A 25,277-nucleotide genomic window follows, 5' to 3' on the forward strand; every position below is an offset into this window, starting at 1 on the left:
ACCTCTGTGGCTTCTGTGGCCGAAGCCCCTTGGACAGCTGTAGCTATTACTGAAGGCCCTGGCGATAAACACATCAAACAGACCCATTTACTGTGCCGTTATTTATCAGTGCAAACTTAATCAATAGAGGTAAGTCCCTGCGGGGGGTCGACGCCGTCCTGGGGCGGGGGCCGGGCGGACGCCCCGGCGGAGCGCGCCGGCTCTGGGCCAAACCGGTTTAGCGTAGTCGCTATGGCAACAGCGGCTGCCGGCGGGGGAGCGCCGGGCGCTCCTCCGCCCGCCTGAAGCCGGCGGCAGCGGGCGGCCAGCGGCGGCTCCGCTCAACTTCGGCGAAGGGGCGGTGTTGAGGCGGCGCTGCCCCGGTGCGGCGCGGCCGCTCGCCTCAGCGTCGGCGGCGGGAAGGCAGCAGGTGGCCGCGGTAAGGAGGAGGAGGGGACGCTGCTGGCGGCGGGTGGGGTGCTGTGGTCGTGGGGCGCCCGGTGGGGCCGAGGTGCCTCCAAGAGGAGGGGACCGCTGTGTTTCCCGGCCCGCGGGGTTGGGGTTTCCCCGGGAGGCGGCCCTCGGGCGGTGTCCGCGTTATCGGTGTGGTTATCGCTGCCCGGCCCCGGAGGCTCCCGTGAGGGAGCGGCGGCCGCGTACTGCCCGCCCGCACGCCGCCGGGGCAGCGCCCTTAGGGCCAGCGGCCGCCCGCAGCCCCCGGCCGTGGGGCGCGGAGCCGGGGTGGGCGACGGCCGGGAGGTGGGGGCTCAGGGCGAAGGGAGGGAGACAGCGACCCCGCTTTTAACAACTTTAGGAAGTCCGAATTCTGTGAATTACGCTCATTTCTTCTAAGTAGCGGCTCGGCTGCAGGTTAGAAAACCGCACAAAGTTCTCAGGGTTTGGAGGGATTTTTAAACAGGTACCGAAGTCAGCCTGAGTGGAGAGCTGTCAGGTCTTTGGCGGGTAGCTGTTATCTTGTGGAGGCACTGGACCAAGCCCTAATAGCTCAAAAGCGCTGCTGTAAGCCCAGCTGTTGTCCCTCGTCACCAGCGTTAATCCGTACCCCAATGTGGGTTTAAGCTTGCTATGCCAGCTTAGAGGGCTTGACTTCAAGCCACGTCCTCTCTCTGGTACCCTCTTCGCTCTTCTGGGTCCGCACAAGCAGCAGGAGCAGCGCTGCCAAAGGTGAGGTGGGATGGGTGGGCAGGGAAGGGGGCTGGGGTGCTCTGACGCCTCTCCCCAGCTGGGCTTGGACACAGCACCGCGGGGCTGCCTGCGTGGGGAAGCACTGGGTAACTGGTTACGTAAAGAACAGGCATTCGAGGAGGAAAGCATGGTTTATGCTGCCTTATGCTTATGCCACTCTTGCTTAAGATATCTCAGATGAGACACCTGCCCTACTAAGTGTCTTCAGTGTGGAAGTCCAATGTGTAGTAACCCCAGCATGGTACCACTAAGGTCAGTCAGATAGCTTTGAAGTTATGGCCGTGTAACTGAGAATAGGCTACACTGTACACCTCTTAATGCTAACACATTAATTAAAATCTGTCTCAGGACAGCACTCTTCACTGTTCTCTGTGGATGGGCCGTCGGTGGGTCACACAGCAATTGCAGGAAGAAAAGCATGAGCTTTCCCAGAGCTCTGCTGGTTGCTCCCTGTGCTGTATGTGATCTCTACAAAGAGAGGCTGGAGTTTTCAAACTGTAAACTTAGTGTTCTTCTTTTGGGTGCTAATTTTAAAACAACATGTATTTTTAAGTAACTCCTGTCACAAGGACCAAACTTTAACACTGGTCCTAGTATTCTCCAGTACAGAGAAAACTCCCACGTAGGCTAATAGTTCTGCAGTGAATTGAGACAGAGACTTGGGGATCTTCAGTAAATACTGTTTCTGACAGACACTGTAACCAAGGTTCAGTACTAAACAGAAATGTACAGGCGTCTGTTAAAATGCATTCCCACCTTATGATGCAATGCATTACTCCTGCTTTCACAGCAGAATCAGTCCTCGGTCTGGATGGAGAATGCACATCTCACCCACCCATTTTCACAGCACTTAGTCTGGTCTATGCCACAACATATGAATAATAAAAAAACCTTCAGTGGACGTGACAGCAGGTGACATATGCTTTTGGGTCTGAGTTTCAAGCTCTTACTTTGTATAATTCTATAGATATAAGTATCTGCTGTGAATGACAGTATTAGAAACTCCAGTTTATGACATTACTTCTCCTTTAATGACGTTGTGTAGTTACAATGACAGTAGAACAGAGAAAGATGAGCTGGGGATCTATCCCAGGTTTTAATTTTGAAAGCCTTTTGTGTTGGAGCTTTTCATCAGATGCTATTGCTTCTTTATTGCAGCAATACTTTTTTGTGGTTTGAATAGTTTTAATAACAGGAAAGCTACATGTCTGTGTTACCTTCCAAACTCTCATTTACATGGCTGAAATGTGAAGAATACTTTAGATCCCTCTGTCCTGATTGGAAACCTGACTTTGTAGTCTGCAGAGATCAAAGCAAGATACAGGATTGAAGGTGTGTTTGATCCACCACAGCAAGACAGCCGTATCTGAGCAAAATATAGGAGTTTTAATAACAAGTTAGGCAAACAGAGCAGATCAGTGTGTTTTAAGTTCCTGGCCTCAGCAGGTTTAGGTAACAATCAATTGTGTATGATAGAGTGTATTTATGGTTGCTATTAGAAAATATTATTTAAAGCATGAGTGGGATTTGGCATGAAAATAGTCCTGTTTCTCAGCAGATGGAACTCATTCGCTCTGATAAGTAGACAAACTGTAAAATGCTACTCTGCTTCATAAGCAGATTTGAGTAACACCCACCCTTTTGCTTCTGGAGGTAACACAAAGATTATCTTCTATAGAGAGTCCCAGCCATTAGTAGAGCTCTAGGCTGTTGGACCCTTCCTTCACTTTTTCTTGATGATCTGTAGACTGGATTTTCATCTGGAGTAACCAACACAGCTCTTTTATTTATTTCAGCGAGGCAAATCTGTTTTATGTTAGTGCAGCTCTGCTGTAGATCATGAAGCCGTACCAGTTCAACCAGCTGCCTTTTCCCCTAATGTTTTGGCTAGTGATTGAAAAATACCTTTCTCATTCATACCTGAGCTTGGAGCCCAGTTCATGCTGGATTCTTGTTTCTTTACCCCTCTTGCGATCAAAGTGCAGATGTAAAATGCATCAGATGTTAAACTTGTTTTCTGGAAGATTGAAGCTCTAAGAATGTATTACAAGCTACACAAATGCTGGGGAGGTGAGAGCAGTATTTTTCGTGTGTTCTCAATTTTAAAGAGTTTCATTACCAAAAGTCCTTTGAGGGCTAGTAAGCTTAGAAAATGTGACGTACCCATGTATACCATAACCGCTGTGGTATTTTCAGAGGGCCGCTCAAGCTTCCTTTGGTGGAAATGGTACCACTTTTGTTTCTCTTCTGTCTTGCAGCACCTTGTGGTACGCTTTGACTGCCCTTCTGTTACGCTACCTAGTGGTGATTTTTACAGCCGTGCACATTCACAAATGGCTTAAGTGACTTGTAACGCTCTGTGGTAATTACACTGGACAAAGAGCCAGCCTGTTTCTATAATGCTGAGAAAGCAAAGTCTGCTGGAGAAAAACTATCACAGAAATGAGACTGTGTTCTCACAGGCAGCATGGTTCTCACACATTTTTGAGAGCACTTGTCAATCAGAAGCAGACAGGCAGCATCAGGAGCTGTCAGCCTGCAGCAGGCTGGTCCGACCGCGAGCGCTGCCCTGCCAGGGGCAGACAGGCATTACCTGGCGTGCAAGGAAGGGCCTGCTGGGTGCCACAGCGCCCTGTCACCGTTAGCTCACTCTTAGACACCGCTGTGAGGCTCTTTTTGCTGTCCTTCAACACCTGCAGCCGTGAAGATTTGACAATAAATAATGTTTAATTTAAAGTGTTGGCTTGATACTTCTGTTATTCAAAACTCCTTGCTACTTGTAACAGGGACATGTCCCTGGATATATTTTAACCACTGTGAAATTCTTTTGTCCAGAAATAGCTTGTGAGCATCACAACAAGAGGGTCGGTATGCTCATAAAGCGAAACACGGGTTCTCTGCTGTGGTCTATAAGCAGCCCCCTGAGCGTCCCCAAGAGTTCTCTCTCTCTGTTCTGCAGGTCAGAATGAGAAATGCTGCTATATTAAGATTCTGATATTTCCATTGCTTCTAAGTATCTTCATTGAAAATCTCTGTCTATTGCCTTTTCAGCATTAATTGCCTCATAGCAACTTTGGAAGATAGATGTGGGTTCTCAGGCTGAGGTTATGATTTCCACTGAGATTGCAATCGCATCACAAAGAGCTGTAAACACCATAGCCTTCCATGTCACTAAACAAGAAGGGAGATTCCAGACAGATGGGAAGTAGGGTTCTTTGGGCCCTGCTGAGGTAAAAGTGTCTGTATGGAGAGGATAATGGTAAGTAACTCTGCAGAAAGTGGTGGAGAACAGAGAACAGGGATTCTTTTACAAAGCTATGATGGACTATATAAATAAAACGGAGAAGGTGTTGGCAGCAGTTTCTTAATTAGAACTTGCTAAGATTCTTTGTTTGGAACCAAATTAAAATATCTTTATCACAGGATAGATAGAATTCGGAGTTCATCTATGATGCTGTCACTACTTAATGCTGCTTCATGCAGGTATAGCTAGCAGCACAGCCATGACCAGAAATTCTGCCTGAGAAGCTGGTTAAATGTTGCATCAGTCAGCATATACAGAATTCAGAGATGGGTGTAGCCAAACTGGCTTTAATCTACCTACGAGTTGCAGTCCAGGGAGATACTAGATACCCTTTGCTATCTGAAGGACACTGGACTTTTCTGGATAATGTAATCCAAACTTTAGTAAAGAAGAAAAAAAAAAAATTTCATATGTTTGGCAGTTTCACATCATCTGTTTTCCCCGTGACTGCATGTCTTTTAAAAAGTACAATTAAGAGCATAATTTGGGGATGGAGCTTGTCCCACTTCTTTTGAAAGTAATTTCCATTGTTTGTTACCCTCTGATCTGGCATGTGTGGAAAAAGGTTGAGTGGGTATCTGGCATGAACAAATTCTGTCTCTCTGCTCTCTGACTGTAGTAGTAAGGAACTACCACCCAGAAGAAGGGAGGGAAGGCATTTCCCAGCTCCTCAGCCCCATTTGTCAGTATGCTTTGCCTGGATGACAGTGGATTTCCTGGGACTCTGTCTATAGACAGCTGAGTGACAATTCCATTGACATTGCTGGACTTTGGATTAGGCTCCTACTCGTCCAGCCCCTTAGGACTTTTCTCCTTCTGCTCTCACATAACTACCATACCCTTAGGACTACTGAGAGTCACGAAGGATTGTCAGTAGTACTCCCAGACTGACAGACTGTGAAGGCAAAGGCAAACCACAGGAGACTTGTCAAACTGAGGACATACCTTTGAGAGCCCAGCTATATTATCTTCACACCCGTACCCCCCCACAAATGCACATTTCCCACCCTTTGCCTACTCCTTTCCTGTACTGGAGGGCATTAGAAGCTGGGAACCAGGAAAAGGATCAATGGAAAGGAAATTTTTTATTCTCAGAACTTCATCTTCTACAAGGCAAACAGGTCCTGCTGATTGACTCATGGTTTACCAAAAAGCAGCCCTGATGTAACAAGTCTTAGCAAGTGGGGATCTAGCCTACAAGAGCCTGAAGGAGACAGATGTCTGTCGGGTTATATGAACAGCCTCCAGCTGGCCAAAGAACAGCCAGAGAGCAAGCTACGGAAACATATCCCATTTGTTAGTAAAAGAGCTAGGAAAGGCTGAAATCCTGTTTTGGGAAGGTGAAATAAACAAATAAGGCATGTGAACTTGTATATATCTGATGATTCTTTGGTGCATTCTCTGGAGCAAGAAGAGGAAATCACATGGGAAAATATAGGAGACGGTAAAAAGTGGAAGATGAGATGAAATTGTGCAGAACATGCCGTGAGAAGAGAATGGAGAAAGCTGAAGAGAAGAAGAAAAATGCACGAATAGCTGACAATGTGGAGAACAAAAATGAGACTTGGAGAGAGTCAAAAAGCTTCTTTAGAACTGAAGCTAACAGGAAACTTTTACATGAAAAAGTCTCAGAGGGACTTACTAGCAATCACTAACAATTGAAGAAACTCCTCAGAGGCTGTGTGAGAGAGAGAAGGCGAGGTATTCCAAACTTTAACATAGGTAAGGTAAATGTATGTTAAAACTCTGCGAGGTGGTTGGTCAGACTTGCAATGAACAGTGTGAGGGGAAGGTTTGTCTTCTAGACAAAGGTTTAGGGTCAATGAGGCAAATATCTTGAAACCCAGATCTGTTTCTGGAGTGGAACTTACATAAGCCACTCTGAAATTTTGCTTGAATAACACCAGAGTAGTTCATCAACTGGATTATGTCAGCTCCCAGGGTAGCCTCTTACAAGGAACCAGAAAATGGACTAATTGTACAATGTAAAGATCTGTATTCAGATGGGGCAGTGTCTCTTTCTTTTAATAATTTTAACATGAATGCTTGCAAAATATGAATTTGTCCTTTTCCCCAGTAAGAAGGTCAGGCTGAAACTTTTGTCTTCCTTTAGTTGCCCACATCCTGTGGACAGTCCTTTGAGTCTGTCCTAATAGGAAAGCCATTTTGAATCATTTAATGATTAGCCGGCATGTGAACTTTAAATTAAAAACAGCAGCTACAATTAATGGAGCCCACAGTATCTTCTGCAGGCTGCAAAGACCAGTAGTGGGAAGAGTGGTGGCTTGTCAAGCCTGCTAAATAGAGACGGCGAGTTTCCAGCTCTCAAAGGAGGAGATGACGGATGAGAGATGGGGCAGGAAACAATCTCATACAAACAAGACTCCCTCAGGAACAGCCAGCACAAGTGCCAGTGTGCATGAAATGCTTGCATGGGATTTTTCTTCGTTTGAGAACAGGTGATTTCAGCTGCAGGTGAGGTGCTTTCCTTACTTCATACTCTTCTCATGTGGAAGCAGATTTTTTAAGTAATTTATGGGAGATAATGGAAGCCCCATTCAGAGTCAGTGGCATCTGGGTTCCCATATCAACAGCCTGTTACCAGTGCTTTATGAAAGCTCTGGGACAGGGCAAAGCTCAGGTTCAGCAGGCCTTGCTCAGACAAGGTGTCCAAAATATTTTTCTAACTGATTGTCCTCTGCAATACTAGTGCTAAGTAAAACAGTTCTCCTCATGCAGAACTACTTGCTTTGAGGGAGACCTGCAAAATAGAAACATAAAGGCAGTGAGAACAGCACAGGACCATGTGAAAGCTAGGGCAGGTCAAATTAGAGCCCGGGTCTCCTTGCTCTCTTTCTCAGTTCTGACCACTAAATTGCCCTCTTGCTCTTCTTATAATGAAACAGCTGGTGAGCTAGGAATAGCTGGAAGGAAATTCCTCAGCTTCACAGTTATATTGCTTCATACTGATTTACCCCTAATGCCACTGAAGTCAGCAGAGTTAAACCAATGTGAGACCAGGTCATAGGCAGAATAAGTGCAAAGTAAGCTAACCCTTTGCTGGTAAAATACAGAAGGGCATGCTCACCTTCATCAGATATTAGGAAGAAATTCTTTACTGTGAGGGTAGTGAGACACTGGAACAGGTTGCCCAGCGAAGCTGTGTCTGCCCCCTCCCTGGCAGTGTTTAAGGCCAGGTTGGATGAGGCTTTGAGCAACCTGGTCTAGTGGAAAGGTGTCCCTGCCTGTGGCAGGGGGGTTGGAACTAGATGATCTTTAAGGTCCTTTCCAACCCAAACCATTCTATGATTCTATTCTATGATTCTATGAAGGTGCAAACGGAAGTAATAATGATACCTTAATTGGTCAGGTACCTGTAAAAGCTTATGAAAAATTGCTGTTGTCACATAAGCTGAAAAGAAACAGGAGGCTTTAAAATCATTTACAACAGCTTGTGGTCTGTTCTGCTGCTTGCTTTTGCTAGCAGGGCTCACCTGTGCGATATGTAAGGGGTGATAAGACCAAGGAAAAGGTCTTAAGTTTTAAGGATCTTCATCCTTAATAACATGTAATGGTGAGTGGAGGCCACCACGTAGCAAGATCCAGGTATGTGTCGGGATGGTGGGATTATGGAGTTGAAGCTGTCAGCGCATCAATTCCAGCCTGAGTTCATTCACATGTCTTGGGCAAGTAAGTCAGCAGCAGGCAGCCAGAGCGCTGTGTGGTGATTTGAGAGCTGTTAGCTGGAGTCACCCTGGCGATGAAAGCAAATGAAAGGACCTGCTGCTCCTCCTACAGAGCACAGCAATGAGATAGGAGCAGGATTACTTCCAGCAGCTGCTGACTACGACTGCTATCATAAGGATAATCATAGCTGATACTCCAGGGCGAAAACAGTCACTACAGTGTTCCCTCATGTATAAGCACTGTAAACTAGCAAAGGTGTTAATGTTTATGCAGTCTTAGTAGAGTACCTACGGCCTTACACACCGAGGTAGTTAGGTCTGTGTTCTGTGGAAGTTTTCAGCCCTTTTATGTCTTCTTTCTGAAGAAACTGGTATTGCTTGCTGGGAGAGGTAGGATATAGTACTAGAGAAACTAGTCCTTTGATGCAGCTTGGCAAACTTCCTGGTTCTAGAAAAGCCTAAGCATTAGATGCTGAAATTGTTTCAAACTTGGGACACTGTACAGACTATCCAGGTTTTTGGAGCATTTTCCTTTAATGGTGTGACATATTTACATAACATGAACATTTTTGAAAGAGAACAAGGCACCATTACGGCAAGCGATAAAGGTGTGAAAGCAACTCAAGCACCCTTCTTACCCAGTACAGACGGTGACGGTTTTCCAGGTGCTGAAGGAAGAATCCTGTTGACTACTGCTCTTCTAGGGAGCCTGGGAGCTCGTGGCTCTCAGCTGTAGTGGGAGTACTGAGTAGTTATGAGCTTCTGGTGATTTGCGTTGTCACTAAAGGCTCTAGGTCCCAATATGGCAGCTTAAATCGAAAGCATATTTTTCTCCCTTTTATGTCTCTCTCTGTGTCTGTGTCTCAGTAGTGAGGATTTGCTCAGGCCCTGCAGAATCAGGCTCTCTAATCCATTGCCCTCATGTTAACTTTTGACGCCATGTCCTGATTGGGATGCTGCCAGGAGTAGCCTTTTGGTAATCCCAGCTGCAATCATTATTTGTGCCACCTCTTCTCCCTGGGGGCTAATGGAAGGGAGCAACAAGGCACGTAAGCATGCTGCGTGAAGAAACAGATGGTGTTTTGCTCCTGTTCAGGTCCCTAGTGCCTGCTTTGGACTCTGTTGTGTTTAAATACAAATACAATAGTTAATAACTTTGTTCCATGCATTGTCCTCTTGAAATGACTATGTGAAGGGATTGGCTGGGTGAGGAGTTAATTCCATCTTTTGCTGAGCTGATTGGTACGGTTTGTTCTGCCTTTGAAGAGCTGGGTAACTCCCCAGCAGCAGAAACCTCTCAGTTAGAAGCAGTAACAGTTTAAACTTTGGTATAATGCTACTTCCCTCTCAGCCCAGCCTCAGTTCCCTTGGTGCTGGTGATAGTGTCTGAAGTGTGCTCTTCCAGCATAGCTGATAGTTGGACTTCATCTTGTAGAAGATGATGTAGCCTCTCCTTCTGCATGCAACAACACATTTGCTAACTAATGGTTAAAGCTCTGCCTGGCCTTGTGGTTAATGCAGCTATTGCTCCTGCCAGTACTACCTAAGTAGGGGTGAGCTCTACCACTTACATTACAGCAGCAGCAAACCTACCCAGGTGTATTGGGCTTGTGTAGCAAGGTTTTGGTAGCCAGGGGGCTACAGGGGTGGCTTCTGTGAGAAGCTGCTAGAAGCTTCTCCTATGTCTGATAGAGACAATGCCAGCTGGCTCCAGGTCAGATCTGCTGCTGGCCAAGGCCGAGCCCATCAGCGACGGTGGTAGTGCCTCTGGGATAACATATTTAAGAAGGGGAGAAAAAAAACCCTGCACAACACCAGCAGCAGTCAGAGGAGAGGAGTGACAATATGTGAGAGAAACAACTCTACAGACACTGAGGTCAGTGAAGAAGGAGGGCACCGGAGCAGAGATTCCCCTGCAGCCTGTGGTGAAGACCCTGGTGAGGCAGGCTGTGCCCCTGCAGCCCGTGGAGGGCCATGGTAGAGCAGATATCCACCTGCAGCCCCTGGAGGACCCCATGCCGGAGCAGGTGGATGCCCAAAGGAGGCTGTGACCCTGTGGGAGGCCTGCACTGGAGCAGGCTCCTGGCAGGACCTGTGGACCTGTGGAGACAGGAGCCCATGCTGGAACAGTTTTGCTGGCAACACTTGTGACCCCGTGGGGGATCCACGCTGAAGCAATCTGTTCCTGAAGGACTGCACCCCATGGAAGGGACCCATGCTGGAGCAGTTCATGAAGAACTGCAGCCCATGGGAAGGACTCATGTTGGAGAAGTTTGTGGAGGACTGTCTCCTATGGGAGGGACTCCACGCTGGAGCAGGGAAAGAGCGTGAGGAGTCCTCTCCCTGAGGAGGAAGGAACAACAGAGACAACATGTGATGAACTGATGGCGACCCCCATTCCCCCTCCCCGTGTGCCACTGGGGGGAGGAGGTAGAGAAATCAGGAGTGAAGTTGAGCCCGGTGGGAAGATGTTTTAATATCTGGTTTTATTTCTCATTATCCTACTCTGATTTTGATTGGTAATAAACTAATTTCCCCAAGTCAAGTCTGTTTTGCCTGTGATGGTAATTGCTGAGTGATCTCTCCCTGTCCTTATCTTGAGCCACGATAACCCTTTCGTTATATTTTCTCTCCCCTGTCCAGCTGAGCGGGGTAATAGAGCGGCTTTGGTGGGCACCTGGCATCTAGCCAGGGTCAACCCAGCTCACCAGGTCACCTATCCCGCCCTCCTCCCTGAGGATCTCCTGCTGGCTAGAACGTGGCTCCCAACAATAGTTTGACTCCATGTGTTGAGTTTTTGCATGTAGGGTTGCTGCAAGGTCGTGCCCTCCCATGAGGGTTCAGACAGGTGAGCCCAAGCCCCAGCTCTTCTGGGTGGGCAGGAGAATGCTTCCCCAGCCTAACCTAGAGGCAGCAAGGTATCCTTATAGCTTGACTTCAGATGTAAGAACTGTGACTGTCATTTTAATTATGTGGTGACTGAAGTTGAAGGGAAACTCTCCCTCTTCACCCTTTGTCTCGCCCTCTGCACAAGTTAGCTGCTATGGGTGAGATTTCTCAAGGTGCTCAGCACCAATTGGTTCTAAGTGGCTAATCCAGTAGCACTTTTAGGTGAACAACAGATTTGAACAGTATGTGGGGGAGAATGTTCTCAGCTGAAGTGTGTTGATGATGGCACTGTTCTTTTTCTCTCCCTTCCTACCCTCAACCCACTCCCAACGAAGACACACAGAGCACTATGTCACTGGCATCCTGGTTCAGGTGGAATGAGCCCCCAAGCCGCATTTCCCAGAGGAACCCCACAGAAATGGTGGTTGAGACGCTAATGATGGAGCTGAGCTGGCAGACCAAGCAGGCAGAGAAGCAGCAGCGAGAGCGGGAGAATGAGTATCGCAAGATCAAGACTGGGGTGGACTACGGCTGGCTGGTCAGCTATCCAAAGCAGAGCTATGATATCAGCCCAGGAGAGCGGCTGCAGCTGGAGGATATGTGTACCAAAATACATCCTTCCTACTGTGGGCCTGTCATACTCAGGTACAGTAAAAGATCTGATAGTACAGACCTTTCCTTTCCCCCCTCTCTATGATACGTGAGGAAGGAACAAGAGTTGTTAGGATCAACAGAACAAAAACTTGGTATCCTGTATCATAAGTTTTGTGGTCCTTCCACAAGGACCATAAGTGTCCTTTTGGAAGAAGGGAAATCTGATGTTTTAAGTCAGTTTAACACGGTATCATTTCCTCCAAAAAGTTACTAAATGCCATTTCCCTCTGAGATTCATTGGAGTACTTTATGCTCCTGAGCAGCCAGAGAAGCTTTATCTTGCCTGATGAACAGTTACCATTTCAGTATTGTGATGGCTTTTGCTTCAGTCTTTAGAATCTTAGAATAACTGAAGTTTAAAGGGACCTCTGGAGGTATGTGCTTCAACCTGCCACTCGGAGTAGGGCCAACTTCAAAGTTAGATCAAGTTGCTCAGGGCCTTGTCCTGTCCATTGATAAATATCTCCGAGGGTGGAGATTGCACAGCCTCTGAACAACCTGCTCTGGTGTTTATCCACTCTCATTGGAGCCTGCCTTCCTTGATTAAGCTGTCCAGCAGGTCTATTGAAGCACTATTGAGACACTCAGTGTTCAGACTAGCCAAAAGGCGCTGTTGTGTTTTTCAGCCTGTGAGCCAAGCATTCACAGAGAAAGGAGGGATTGCATGCTTCTCCCTCCCTCGCCCTCCCTCCACACCCTTGACATGGAGTAGGATGCAGGTGGGGCATGCAGTTGGCTTGAACAGCTAGGTTGTGCTTCTGCCTGCTGCAGTGTAGATGTAGACACAGCCTTCTGGACTTGCTGTTGAGCCTTTCAAGTGCTAGACGTAGGATTGCTGCTTGCCAGCTGAGTAACCTTCTGTGAAAACGCCTTCAGGAATAGATCTAAGCCTGCTGTAGCATCCAAACTGGCAGGGAGGGAGGTGACTCTTTGAAGGGAAGGCTCTTCTAAGTTAGACCCTTTCACTTAGCATAGTGCAAGTGAGGAGTAGTGACTCTGAAGTCCACTTTAGCCAAAGCAAAGTTGTGAAATGGGCCTTTATAATCCACTTCTCCTGTTCCAACGTGTTCTTCAGTTGGGATTAGAAAGAATACAGTCCTGGCAGGCCATATACAATGGGGTGCTCAGCACCCTGCAGTCCCTCGCTGCATATGCTGGCACCCATTTTCCCTTGAACAAACAAATCTACAGCTCTTCAACTATAACTGTAAGAGGGTTGGAAATATCTGGTCCTCTGTCTTACAGTGGGGGTGGCCAGGAAAGGGTGCCAAAGCTACCTCTGTAGCTCCCATCTTGCCCAGGGCTGAACCTTGGAAGCAAGCTGGCACAGGGCTTTGGCTTTTGCAAAGGCTGCCATGGTGGCATAATCAGAGATTTGGGATCATTCAGTGTCTGAGTTCTTTCCAGTGAAAGTTTGCTGTGAAGAGCACCTGCCTTGTATTTGTATAACTCCCAGCTATGCTGTAAACAAGCCACTACAAAGCCCTTGGGTTTCAGAGTTATTTTCACTATCCCCAGGGCCACAGCGCAAGGCCTGTCTGGCAAACAGGTTATTTCCATGAGAGCAGGCTTCAGTTGCTGGAGCTGGGAGGCCCCAAGGTTCACCATCTCCTTCAGAAAAGAGTATTAAGCTGAGCCATATGCAACTTGCTGCTGCTCTGCTATTTTTTTTTTCTTTTTTTAAACTGAGATCATGCAAGATGCATGATTTCAGTGCAGCTTGTAGTGGTTGTGCACTGTTGTTCAGGACTCAGCATACTGTTGACGGTAGATACGCATACTCAGCAGCATTGGTGGGATCTATGTGGGCATAACTGAAAAAGGATAAAACCATCCTCTTAAAAAAATCCTCTTATAAATTGCTATTATAGGCTATCATAAATTGTATTACAGTATGATTCCAGAAGTGGGATGGTTTTCTTCATTCCATACTGTGCAGTTTGCATGGCTAGCAGAGCCACATTAAAAAAAACCAAGGCTTGCATAACCTTTGTTGGTTCCATTCCATGACTGAGAAGGGAATGCCATAGCCACAAAAATGGCAGATTGGGTCAAAGGTCTGTTTGATCTGATGTGCAATCTGTGTGTGAGGTAGTGGCCAGTAGCATCAGTGTAAGGAAAAGAGAAAAGAACCAGGCAAGCAAATACAACAGTACAGACAATTACAGTAGCTTGTATATAGCCCCCAACTTACTGTGCCTTGTAACTTGGAGGCTTTTGGAGCCAGAAGTGGTCCTTCTGTCCATAATTGCCCTACATGGCTTTTTCTTTCAGTAGTTTGTTTAGCTTGTGGGGTTTTGCTTTTCTTTTTTGAACTCATGTAAACTTTCAGTATTTGTGGCACCCCGTGGCAGAGTTCCATAGCTGAACTACAACTCTGCTGTAGAAAACTGCATTTTGCTTGTCTCAAACTAACATGTACTCATTTTATCCAGTAATCCCTTCTTCTTGTGTTGAAAATGTGAACAGCTGACCCCTCTTCTTTTCTACCTTCTAACCGAGAGCCCTGTGGTTCAGAAATCTTCATTGCTGACATGGAAAAAAAATAAAGAAGAATAGGGTTTGCCATGCTAGGAGCCGAAAATGTACGGGAGAAATAGGGAGCATGCAATCTAACTAAAAGACGGCCAAAATTGGATAAATTCTCCTCTCAGAAAGTGAGATAACATGGAAACTAGACCAGGTTGTTCAAAGCCTCATCCAATCTGGCCTTAAACACTGCCAGGGAGGGGGCATCCACAACTTCCCTGGGTAACCTGTTCCAGTGTCTCACCACCCTCACAGTAAAGAATTCCTTCCTAATATCTAATCTAAATCTACCCTCTTCCAGTTTAAAACCATCCCCCCTCGTCCTGTCACTACATGTCCTTGTAAAAAGTCCCTCTCCAGCTTTCCTGTAGGCTCCGGATGGAACTAGATGATCTTTAAGGTCCCTTCCAACTGAAACCATTCTATGATTCTATGAAACTTCCCCAAAATTGCATGAGATGAGTATAACAGGAATTCAGCTGAGATCTTCACATTTCCAGTGAAGTGCTTTAATCACAATATCATTGCACTGCTGACGTTTCCTGTTGAATACCCTGTGACTTTCTAATATGTAGTAACATTTAGAAAAAAACTTCCACCAAAAAAAATATCTACGAGCTTGCGCTTGGAAATTCAAATGCAGAGCATGTACCTTACTGAAGCCCTTGGTTCTGTCTGAATTATTAAGCTTGATCCTTCCCCTTCCATCTTAGACGTTTGAAGAGCTGAAGGTCCTTTTTGATGTACTCAACAAGCATGTAATACTTAATAACACAAGTAGCATGCATCTTGCAAGACTGCAGTTTGTTTTGTTTGTGTCATGCAAGGTCTCCTTTGTGAGACTCTAAGCTCAGAGTCAAAGCCAGAACAAAACATTTTTGTATGAGTTGGCAGAGATGTCACTTCTCCAAAGGTCTAAATGATTATCCAAATTGTCCTTTTCTATTGCTACAGTCACCTCTACTGAGAGACAGAGTTTCTATAAATTTGTCTCTTTAGATGTGGAGGAGGCTGGAAAGGAGCACTTCTTAAACGGGAGGGGTTTTTTCAGATCCAGTCTGCCCGTTTTGTATTTTGGGTCAATAGAAACTTTTCTTTGAGTCTCTTGAAATTCTGGAAGGATTCATGTACACTGCAAATACCATCAGATATCTGGAGACTCTGGTGCACCTCATACAAATAAAGCTGTTGCATTCAAGTGTAACTTAGCTTTAGGTTACTGAATTGGTGACCACTGTCTATATTTAAAATTAAATCCTGGAGCCATTTGAAGGAAGTGACAGTGATGTTGGTGAGGCCCTTAGTACCTAACTGCCATGGTGAAACTGAATGAGTAGACTAGTAGCTTGCTAATACAGAAGGCTAGATTTTTGCCATCTCTGCTCAGAGATTTAGCTCTCATCAGAGCTAGTTATGGTCTGTTTCATTTCTTTCAGTTTCAGCAAAAGTGAAACAGTGGGTTTCTGTCCTTCTCTGCCCAGAGAGAAACAACCAACCAACCAACCCAATATCGAAATGTAAACCTGCATTTTGGTGATCTGAGGTGTTATTAATACCACAGGCTAAGGACTGTAATTTTCTAAGGATTGTGTATAGCTGTAGTGGACTTCGTAGTATGCTTGAATGTAAGACAAATGACTAAAATCAGAAATGTATTTATTCACAATTAGGAGCTCAAGTTTGAGGTGATGTGGCATGAGTGTTGCAGTTAGTGTGAATGCCATAGTCCTTTGGGAGTCAAGTAGTCTTCTTTAGCAAAGCTGTTCATAGCTTTACAATATAACCAGAATTCCTGCTCGAAATACAGATTCAGGAGTCACCAGCTAATTATTAGCACTAAGCACCCCACGTTTTCTTCGAATGACTAAATCTACTTAGAGGTCCCAGTTCAGACAGGCACTCAGGAATACACTGAGCTATAAGCATACTAAGTCCATGGACTTCTATTGGATTTAAGAGGTCTTTAAGGTTCAGGCTCTACTTAGGAAACCTACTGAACTGGGGACCTGCAGAATAACATAGGCAGGTGACAGTGCTTTATAAAAAGCAGTGCCAGCATGAGCCAAGTGCAGCCAGATTCTTTAAATCTAATCGCTCTATGAGGAAACAGAAAGGTCACAATTTAAAGAACAAATTTGATCTGTGATTAAAACCCAGCCTGGACTGGGGAATATGCTCACCCCTATGTGTGCATATACATCCTCCCCAGGCTTCTGTGCGGGCTCAAGGTGAGTTTTGTTAACAGTCACATCTAAGACTGCGTGACTTGCATAATATATTACCGGTTGGCTACCAGTAGTATCATAACTTGTTTCACAAATAAGAATGAAAGGTATACTTTTCTGATGAGTAAGGAAACCCTGCCGAGGGATTTCTAGATATGGTTGTGCAGTTGCCTAGTTTGAAACTATTCCATGCAAAAGCTTAAGGGTGTTAACCTGTGCTAGAAGATAGGTGAGCCTTGTGCAATTTTGTGTGCTTAATTCCACTGAGCAGCTTTGTCTGGAGTTAGTTTCCCAGAACACAAGCCCATATTCCTTGATTCCAGTGGTTTTACTGTTTTTATATGTTGTGTATTTTGTGCAGAGAGCAGACTGCTGGATCATCTAGCACATCAGCTGGCTTTCATTGATAGCTGGGGATGATGGCTTCAATTATGCATAGGTCACTGCAACAAACATCGTCTATTTTCTGACACACAGACTGGTTTAGCTAGACCTCAGCCCCTGATAATCTGTCCATCCTTTCTGCTGAGAAATATTTGTGGCATGCACACCTTTTGGCCTTCATATGTGGGTTGTCCCTTCAAATGTGCTGGTACTGAATTTATGTGGGCATTAATAAAGGCGCAAAGTTAGTTCATCCTATTGGGGGAAAGGAAAGATCCCCAAGGAATGAGAGTGGCTTTTCTTTGGGTGACTGGCAGACAGTCTGTTGGATTGCTTTCTGTTTTTTAGACCTGCTCAAATCCATATGAAGTAGTTTCCGTGTTGGTCCTGAGAAGTCAGAGGTAAATCTTAACAGCAAAAGCAGAGTTCACAAAAGAACTCTTGCTGCCATAGCTAAGGAGAGTGCAAACAGGCAGATAGTTATGAAAGTGGAAAGTTAGTTACACTGATTTTTAGAAAACTATTTCAGCTAGATTGGTTGGGAGTGTCATTAGCAACACGGGGCATGAGCATTAGAGCTCTGTGCTCAGGCAGTAAATTTGCTGGCATACCACCCGTTTTCCCTCTTGTTCCCAGAGCCAGTCACTGGTTCAGTAATAGCCTGACAGATGCTGCTACCTGCTCTGGAGCCACAATCCAGCAGTGTGACACACAGCCTCTAAAACTGGAGGCAGTGATGAGGCCTTCTGAGTGCGCAATTGCCAATACAAAAGAAGAGGGTGCACTGACAGATATATATATATAATATGCCAGAATCTCTCTTCAACATACACATGGAGATAAAATAACGGAATGACTCATTCAGTTCACCTCTGCAATAAAAGCCCTTTGAAGGTGCTTTCCATGGTATAATAATATTGTTGCAAAGCCTTGGGTTTTGATGGACTCATCCATCTATGCTTCTGACTAGGCTAAATGGAAAAGCGTATTTATTGTGAAAACTGTATTTTTGGCTCTTTGATAATGCAACCGAAGTGCCTCCTCAGAAGGCAGAATGTACAGCAAATCTGTTACCGCTGTTACATGCTAAACCTCAGCAAGACCTAGTCTCTTGCTCTTAACAGGCTCTGCACAATTCCGTTCAGCATCATTGTGTAAGTACTTATGTACCAGTGTGAACTACAGTGCCTCAGAGGCTTTTTGCACCCAAATGTTCAAAGTTTAGAGGGTTTTTTTGGCGGGGGGAGGGGGGCTGGGCCATGGAGGAAGGAGATTATGACTTTATCTGAAGCAACTGAAATGGCTAAGGAACATCTTGGTGACTGTAGTAGGTTTTGTGTCAAACTCCTCCAGCTTAACCCTGAAAGGGACTGGTGCTTCTGCGGATACTGAGTTCCCTCAGCACGCAGTACTGGTGTCTCCACAGCTGTACACATAGCTGCCAATACTCGCTGTGAGAGAAGCACACTGAAATATCTGGGATACAGGATGATGTTAAGATGTATGTACAATACCAGGCCTCCATAGTAAGAGTCAAAAGGCATAAATGTACAAAGAGTCTTTTTGTTTTATCTCTGGTTTTCTTTCTGTCCTTATTATCTTGGGTACCCTTTGGTACACCATTATGCAGTGCAATTCTGTAGTGTGCTAAACTTGTTACATTCCTAGGGCTTATCAAAAAAACAAGAGGCAGGATCTTATTCGATCAGCTTCTGCTGTATTAGGCTTGTTTAAATGCAATCCTACTGTTCTCCATCCTCATTCAGCGCTGCTGGAGAAAAATATCGAAATGCTTACAGACCTTATACGCTTTAGCTTCCATTAAGTATAAATACCTAGATTTTAGTGAAGTACCAGTTTAGCTCTGTGTCTGCTTGTCAATGTAATTTTTATGTTAAGAACTCAACATTTATTAGAAGAGTAGCCACATTACCATCTGTCATAAATGCATACTATTATGGAACAACTAGAATCGCTATGTGACCAGTGTGTGAGCCTTGGGAGTGGATCCCACACTCTCCAGGCTGGGGACCAAATCACCCAACAAGGTGCTAGGAATGGTATGTTCTCTTCTTGGCCCACACAGTGACCCGCTCAGTGACTTCAAGAACACTATCCTGCTCTGCATCTCATCTTCCTCACCTGCAAAATAAACAGTGGTAATTCTTCACTTGCCTGGTATTAAGCTAGCTTAATATACATCAAAAAAACATTATGAGCTCTTTGCTGAGAAGGCACTGGATTAAATCACAGTTGTCTAATTAGATACAGCATCATGCTGCCAATCAAGGTGTTATCAGCGGAGCCAGTCCATTATCTTACAGAAAGCTATAGGAGGATGAAATACCACTTCACGGAAATTTAAATATTGAGAGACTACCAAACATATAACAAAGAAGAGTTTTTGTTTGTCTAGTGGCCATTGGGTAATGCTATGGGGGACGAGAACTGGAAACAGGGAAAGACTAGTGGGACTTTCCCTGGTTTATCCTTAGCTTCTGGTAAGCAGCAGTTCAGGGACTACTGGAGCAAGGATTTGCATTTGGACAATCATGTTTAATCAGCAGTGATGGGGACATTTTCCACAAACTTGCCTAATCATTTTGTTTCTTAAGCTATTGATAGCACTGATTTCTGATTTAATAGGTGTTGTGTGAAAAGAGCACTTCCTTTGGTTTCAAACTAGCCACCTTCTAGCCCTGTTTCTTGCTCCCTGTTATTTCTTGTGCTTATGAGAAACGGTGATTCATTGCTTCCTCACATTCTCTGGCTTGCCTGTGATTTTAGAGACCTTGAGTATATCTTCTTGGCCTCTCCCTGTTGTTGTTCCCTTCAGTCCAGGGAGTCCCATTTTGCAGGAGAGTGCAAGTTCCAAGCCTAGTACAGTGACTTGGCAGCAATCCCTAATTTGATGTTTTTAATCAAAGCTGTGCCTTGACTATGCTTTCAGATTCCGGCAACTCATTACTGAATATGAACCAGAAGTGCAGGAAGTATCCCGGCTTTTCCGCTCTGTCCTGCAGGAAGCTGCTGAGAAGATCAAAGAGGAGGAAGATGCCAAGAAGCTTGCCAGGCAATGGAACACAAGGAGCAAAACCAGCCTCTCCTTAACAACGTTTAAATCCCGGTCCAGGATTTGCCCATTTATCAGTGACATCAAGACCATCTCTGAGGATGTGGAACGGGGCACCCGGCCCACGAGGAGGGTTTGGAGCATGCCAGAATTTCGGAATGCCAAGGACTACTGACTTTATACTGAACAAGGTTTTTAGACAGTGATCTTTCAAAATCCCAGTTAACCCTTTCTTTAGCTCTACTGTTTCTTCTTCGTTCCAGCTCTTTCTTCCTGCCTCTCTCTCTCAGAAGCTGTGTCCATAGTTACTGCTGCTGATGCCCGCGGTGTGTGACACAATTTATTACCAAACATGCTAGCCTTTCCTTTATTTAGTAAGCTATTCAGTAACCTTAAGGGCAAGGCTCACTTACCATCTCATTTTTATGACTGCTTTCTTGTGGAAAATGAATTAGTTTTGTGATGTCTGTCTTCTCCTTCCCCAACTCAGCCTGGATGTAATTATCTATAAAAGCTTTTGGCCCAAGCTAGTGAGAGCTGCTGGCTGGACCAATCTCGCTGAAAGCAAGACAGCCACTACAGCCACTACATGAGTAAGGCTTGCAGGACCAAACCTGCGAGTTAAAGCTAGTATCTGATTTGGAACTGAACTTCCTTTTCCAACTAATAACCTTCCTCAGTGCTACAAGAAACTTCACAGGTAACCTCAGCACTGCTCTTGATCATCTTTTTGCTGACAATTAGCAATCCAACCTGAGTGGAAATAGACCCAAGCTTTTTGAGATGAAAGACCAATATTTTTTTACTCCACAGCAACTAGTTTATGCATGCTCAGGTTTCTTGGGTATTTTCTCTTTTGTGCAGGTAGAACCCCCTGAACTTTGCACCTGCAGAGTAGATGATAGAAATGTAACAACCTGCTGTTTAGATATACAGGCGGATACATCAGTGCTGTGTCAAACCCTGTTCTTGGTCCTCAGTGTTCTGTGTTACGGAGGTAAGTGTTCCACCCCACATCCCAGTAATAAGTCAGTGGGCTTAAATTAATGTTTACTGCTAAGCCTGAAAGGGTACTTAAGTATAGTATCAATGTACAGTGAAGGGAATCAGCATTCATCTACAGGGCTCTGTACAGCTGCAATAGTTGAGAGCATTTTAACAAGCTGCTGCTGTGAGTGACTGTAGGGCTCTCGTAGATGGAGGTTTGTGCCCTCAGTCTTCTCTCATGAGTGCTCACAAGAGAGCTTTCCAGTATCACAGGCTGCTGGCCAGTGAGTTGATACTATTACAAAAGAATCCTTAATGCAAACTGAGTAGCTTGTAGGCCAGCATGGTTCTGCTGAGACCTTGAAGAAACAGGAAAAGGCTGCTGAGAAAAAGCTACTGGGGCCCTAACTCAGCATCTGCAGGGAGAGCTCTCACCAGCAAAGAGAATGGCATGCTGTGAAAATCATGAGTCCTGTAGAGAAGCCAAGCACTAGGATGCTTTGTGGTGACCAACAAGAGATGGGGACAGAAAAGAGGGATTTCCCTGTATGACTGGCTTTTGGGGAGTCATCCCAGTGGGGTATAGCTTCCTGGAGGACCCTGTAGCTTTGTTGTTCTTTTGCCTGTTTCCAACTCTTTTCCCCGGGGACCTTTGCAGCAGCATGTGGGTACTACAGCCAAGATAAAACCCTTTGAAGCTGTGCCAACTCTTGGAAGAATTCCAGCACATGAAATCTATCCTAGAGTAGAAATGTGCAGTTTCTTCCAGAGATGGAGGAGGGCAGCATAAAACAAAGATCAAGATCAAACCCTTAAGAGCTCTCTTAAGATTCTGGCTCTTCCTCTCTTGCCTCTGGGCTATCTAAGATTGAACACAACGCTTTCTTACTAGCACTAGGCTGTAGTTTCTAGTCCCTTGGTAAACTCTGCTGCCAGCAACCCTCCTAGGGACAGAAAGCAGCAGCTCACTTTTAATCAAAAACTCTGTGCTTCTAACTACAGCATCCAGTTTGGGATGGGCTCTTTCAACTCTAGGTCAATGAGGGAGAGGTTAAAGCCTTCCAACAATCAGCTTGGTGTTTTTCAGCTGTACGTCCTTGTGAAGTATGTGATTGTGTATATGAAGTAAAAACAAAGGCTTGACATACTTAGCATAGCCATAGCTGTCTAGAAGATGTAGGATCTCGAGCAAGGGATGACAATTTGCAGAAAAATTCTTGTTTGGAAAAAAGTTAACCACTTTTTTTTATATATTTGCAAGCCACTGTATGGTACTGAAGGCTGAGATGAGTTCATGAATTTCATGCTACAGCTCTGTAGTAATTTATTTGCACTCACGTTCTATTTTGACATCTTCAGTATTGACTGTATTGATGCAATATTGTGTGGACTGCTGGGAGAGACAGGACATTCTGACACACTGACATAAAGCTCTTTGTTACACTGCAGTGTCTGTAATGTGCTCACTCTTTCTTCAGGAGAATCAGGAGTAAGTAACTTCCCTGCACCAATGTACAAAGCCAAGGAAATCACCTGAAGGGTGTTCACACTGTCACAGAAGCCTGTGATCATACTGTGTCCTTCATTAACAACCTCCAGCTAGCAGATACCGTTCTTGTTTAACAGCCAGGAAAGGGAGACAAAGCTGACCTTTGGTCAAAGCCACGTATGTTACAGAGGCCAGGCTGTGGCAGTGCCTGAAACAGCACCTGTGACAGCTGTTGTGCCTCAACTTACCTAGAATTTCTATTTCCACAATAAAATGTAATCCAAACTTTTAAACAGTATCATTCTCCCTGCACGTCTTCTGCAAGTTACAGTGGGCCCACAGTAGTATCTGATGATAAAGGAATATTCAGATACCAAGCTATGCGGTTTCTATTCTTACTACATGCTATCTAGTACTCTTAAAGGTATAGAAGTAGTAACACGTTTACCTGTAGCCAGCTGCTTGGAGACTGACTGTGAGCTTCTGCATTGTGTGGGCACCAGCAGGTACTGAAGCAGAGCTGGGGAGGTGGTTAGGATGCACGACTGCTGCACTGTGCTTGTGGTGCTCATTTTTCTTAGGAATGCTGTAGACTGAACCGTAAGTGATCCTTTGGTCACAGCATGCGGCACCAGCTACCCACCCATGTCTGCGTTGTCCTCATTCCACATTTTGTGTGGCTAAATTAGCATTTTAGTTCAAATCAGGAGCATGCAACTCCTGATTGCCCCACCCTGCTCTGGTCCATGGCACTGGGCAGGCACAGTGGGCCAGCTAGATTGCTTTTGGATGAAGCTAACCCAAATGATCCATTGCAGCTGGCTCACAGACCACAAAGCTCGACTAATGCTGGTCTGAAGTAAACCCTCATGAAACTTGTTTATAGTGTGAACACCACGTCCTCACTGACAACTGTCTGACTCTACAGCTTTGCTCCTCCTGGGCTTCACTATTTGCTAGTGTAGAAAAAACTTTTCTACACAGCCCTGATGTGACTCTCTGATCTGTCCTTAGACCCTCCTGAGCGCTAGTCCAGTGTCTTAATTCTTTAAGAAGAAAAAGTGAAAAAGCAGCACAACATAATTAACAAGTGAACTGAACAAGAATAATTCTAAATCCTCAATCATTCTCTCAAAACTGAGCAAGGATTTTGCTATCAGCCCAGAGCATCACTGTTGCCCCATTGCTGATAGTGTTATGCTGTCCAAAGGACATTGGTACACCCAGGAAAAAGCAGTCCTCGACTTAATATGCATTCTAACAAGTAATGGCAATACCTCTATAGCGGCTCAGCTGCACTGCTCAGCTTCAAGGGGCTAACACGCCTCAGAGTCACTACTCACCTGAGAGAGACTATGCAGCCTTGCTTCTATGGCTTCTACAGACAAGCCTGGCCCACAGGCTGTGGCAGCCAGGAAAGGTGTGCAGGATGTGAGGTTCCTCACCCATATCAGCATATAGTTCAGACACCTATCACGCCGTGGGGAATTGGAGTAAGCTTCGCAGGAAATACCTGTCTGCTGAGATTGCACTGTTTATACGTTTCATCACAGAACCTCAGAGAATTAAAGCAAAGCTGTGAAATATAAAACAATTTTTTGTACTTGTCTTTAATTAAAGATCTCCTGAAATAGAATCTGTCCACATCTAGCCAAACACATCAGCTGTTCCACTGCCCTACTGTGCACTGTGTATGTATCAAAGGAGGAAAGCAAGACTGGTAAAGGCACATGATCTAAACAAAAAACCCATCCTCTCTCTACAGGCTACAAATGCAGCTGCCTGCCTTCTATCTTGCTACCTCTACAAACACATCCCAAGATTTAATGTGATAAATAACCAGGATTAAACAACTGCAAAGGTCTGAAATTCTCTGAAGCTACGTGGTTTACAAATACAACCTCGAACTGAAGTCTTCATCAACGTGCTTCCAAGCACGTCTTACATTAACGAGTATTGCCATGAAATGAGAAGATATAAGTGACAAAACTGATGTTTTGTCTCCAGATACTTTTGAGTCACTCTTATTGATTCTGTACCTGATCCTGGGTACTAGAACACCTTAATATTAGCAGATGGCTCAGCACTCCTTCTGCTAAGCATTGTACATGCAAAGCATGCATGTGTTAAAAGGAAGTAATTTTTTCCCCAAAGTATTACTGAAGCAATGGATTGCATTGCTCAGCACATTCTGGAGATCAGACAGAGGAGTGGTTCCAAGAGGGGACTACGTGAGTTCAGAGGGTTAGTAAACCACAGTGGTCAGAATGCAGCCTACAGCACAGGGCTTAAACCACTCCTTGCCAGAAGCTGTGGACAAGCAAATCTCTGTGGTGTTGCTTGTGCTGCTTCCCCAAAACATTGCTATAGGCCTCTCTCGGGAGGAAAACTATGGATGGCTAGGCCTTGACTGGATGGCCATTCTGATATTCCTGTGTTCTGCTACACCTCCCTGATAAAGGACATTGCACTGCAGTTTTGCCCCAAAAGCATTCTGAGAAGCACCGGACTGCATGAGTCAATGCTTTTTTGGTTGTGCCCTGCAACAGAGGCAGGGCTATTAAGCCTCCCTCAGTTCCACCCACCTGTGCTGGGCAGAGACATCGTAATCTCAGCCCCTGCCTTTCCCTGGTACTGCCGTCCGTGCTGTGGGCTGTCAGCACAAGGGACCTCTTGTTCCCTTTGTATGATCAGACAAGCCATGTTTCGAGCTGGCTTACATCAGAAAGATACTGTGCTGGCCCTGAGAGCTGGGTCTCAGGCCCAGGTCTCCCAATGACTACCATGTATTTTCTGTGCAGTTGCTGCACAAAGATATTCTCAAACTAAGAGAAAATATTTGCAGGATGAGATCTTCATAAACATGATAGAA

General features: G+C 45.3%; 1 protein-coding gene across 3 annotated transcripts; it reads left to right on the top strand.

Moving 5' to 3' along the window:
- Nucleotides 1-329: 329 nt before the first annotated feature.
- RD3 (RD3 regulator of GUCY2D) lies at nt 330-23,999 on the top strand. Of its 3 annotated transcripts, XM_068415451.1 has the most exons (4): nt 330-418; nt 11,400-11,709; nt 19,807-20,120; nt 20,794-23,999. In XM_068415451.1, the coding sequence occupies exons 2-3, from the start codon at nt 11,414-11,416 to the stop codon at nt 20,102-20,104; spliced, it is 594 nt and encodes a 197-aa protein (XP_068271552.1). In that variant the 5' UTR covers nt 330-418; nt 11,400-11,413; the 3' UTR covers nt 20,105-20,120; nt 20,794-23,999. The 3 variants fall into 3 exon arrangements, with proteins under 3 accessions (XP_068271552.1, XP_068271535.1, XP_068271544.1); XM_068415434.1 differs by having other exon boundaries at nt 19,807-23,999; XM_068415443.1 differs by lacking the exon at nt 330-418 and adding an exon at nt 769-1,164 and having other exon boundaries at nt 19,807-23,999.
- Nucleotides 24,000-25,277: the final 1,278 nt, after the last annotated feature.

Source organism: Nyctibius grandis, chromosome 1 (assembly GCF_013368605.1).
Source record: "Nyctibius grandis isolate bNycGra1 chromosome 1, bNycGra1.pri, whole genome shotgun sequence".
Classification (NCBI taxonomy): Eukaryota; Metazoa; Chordata; class Aves; order Nyctibiiformes; family Nyctibiidae; genus Nyctibius; species Nyctibius grandis.

What these genes read in the sequence shown, in the direction of transcription:
- RD3 (XM_068415434.1), top strand. Translation starts at nt 11,414, where the DNA reads ATGTCACTGGCATCCTGGTTCAGGTGGAATGAGCCCCCAAGCCGCATT. An exon ending in TGTGGGCCTGTCATACTCAG is followed by an intron (nt 11,710 to 19,806) that starts GTACAGTAAAAG and finishes CTATGCTTTCAG; the next exon opens with ATTCCGGCAACTCATTACTG.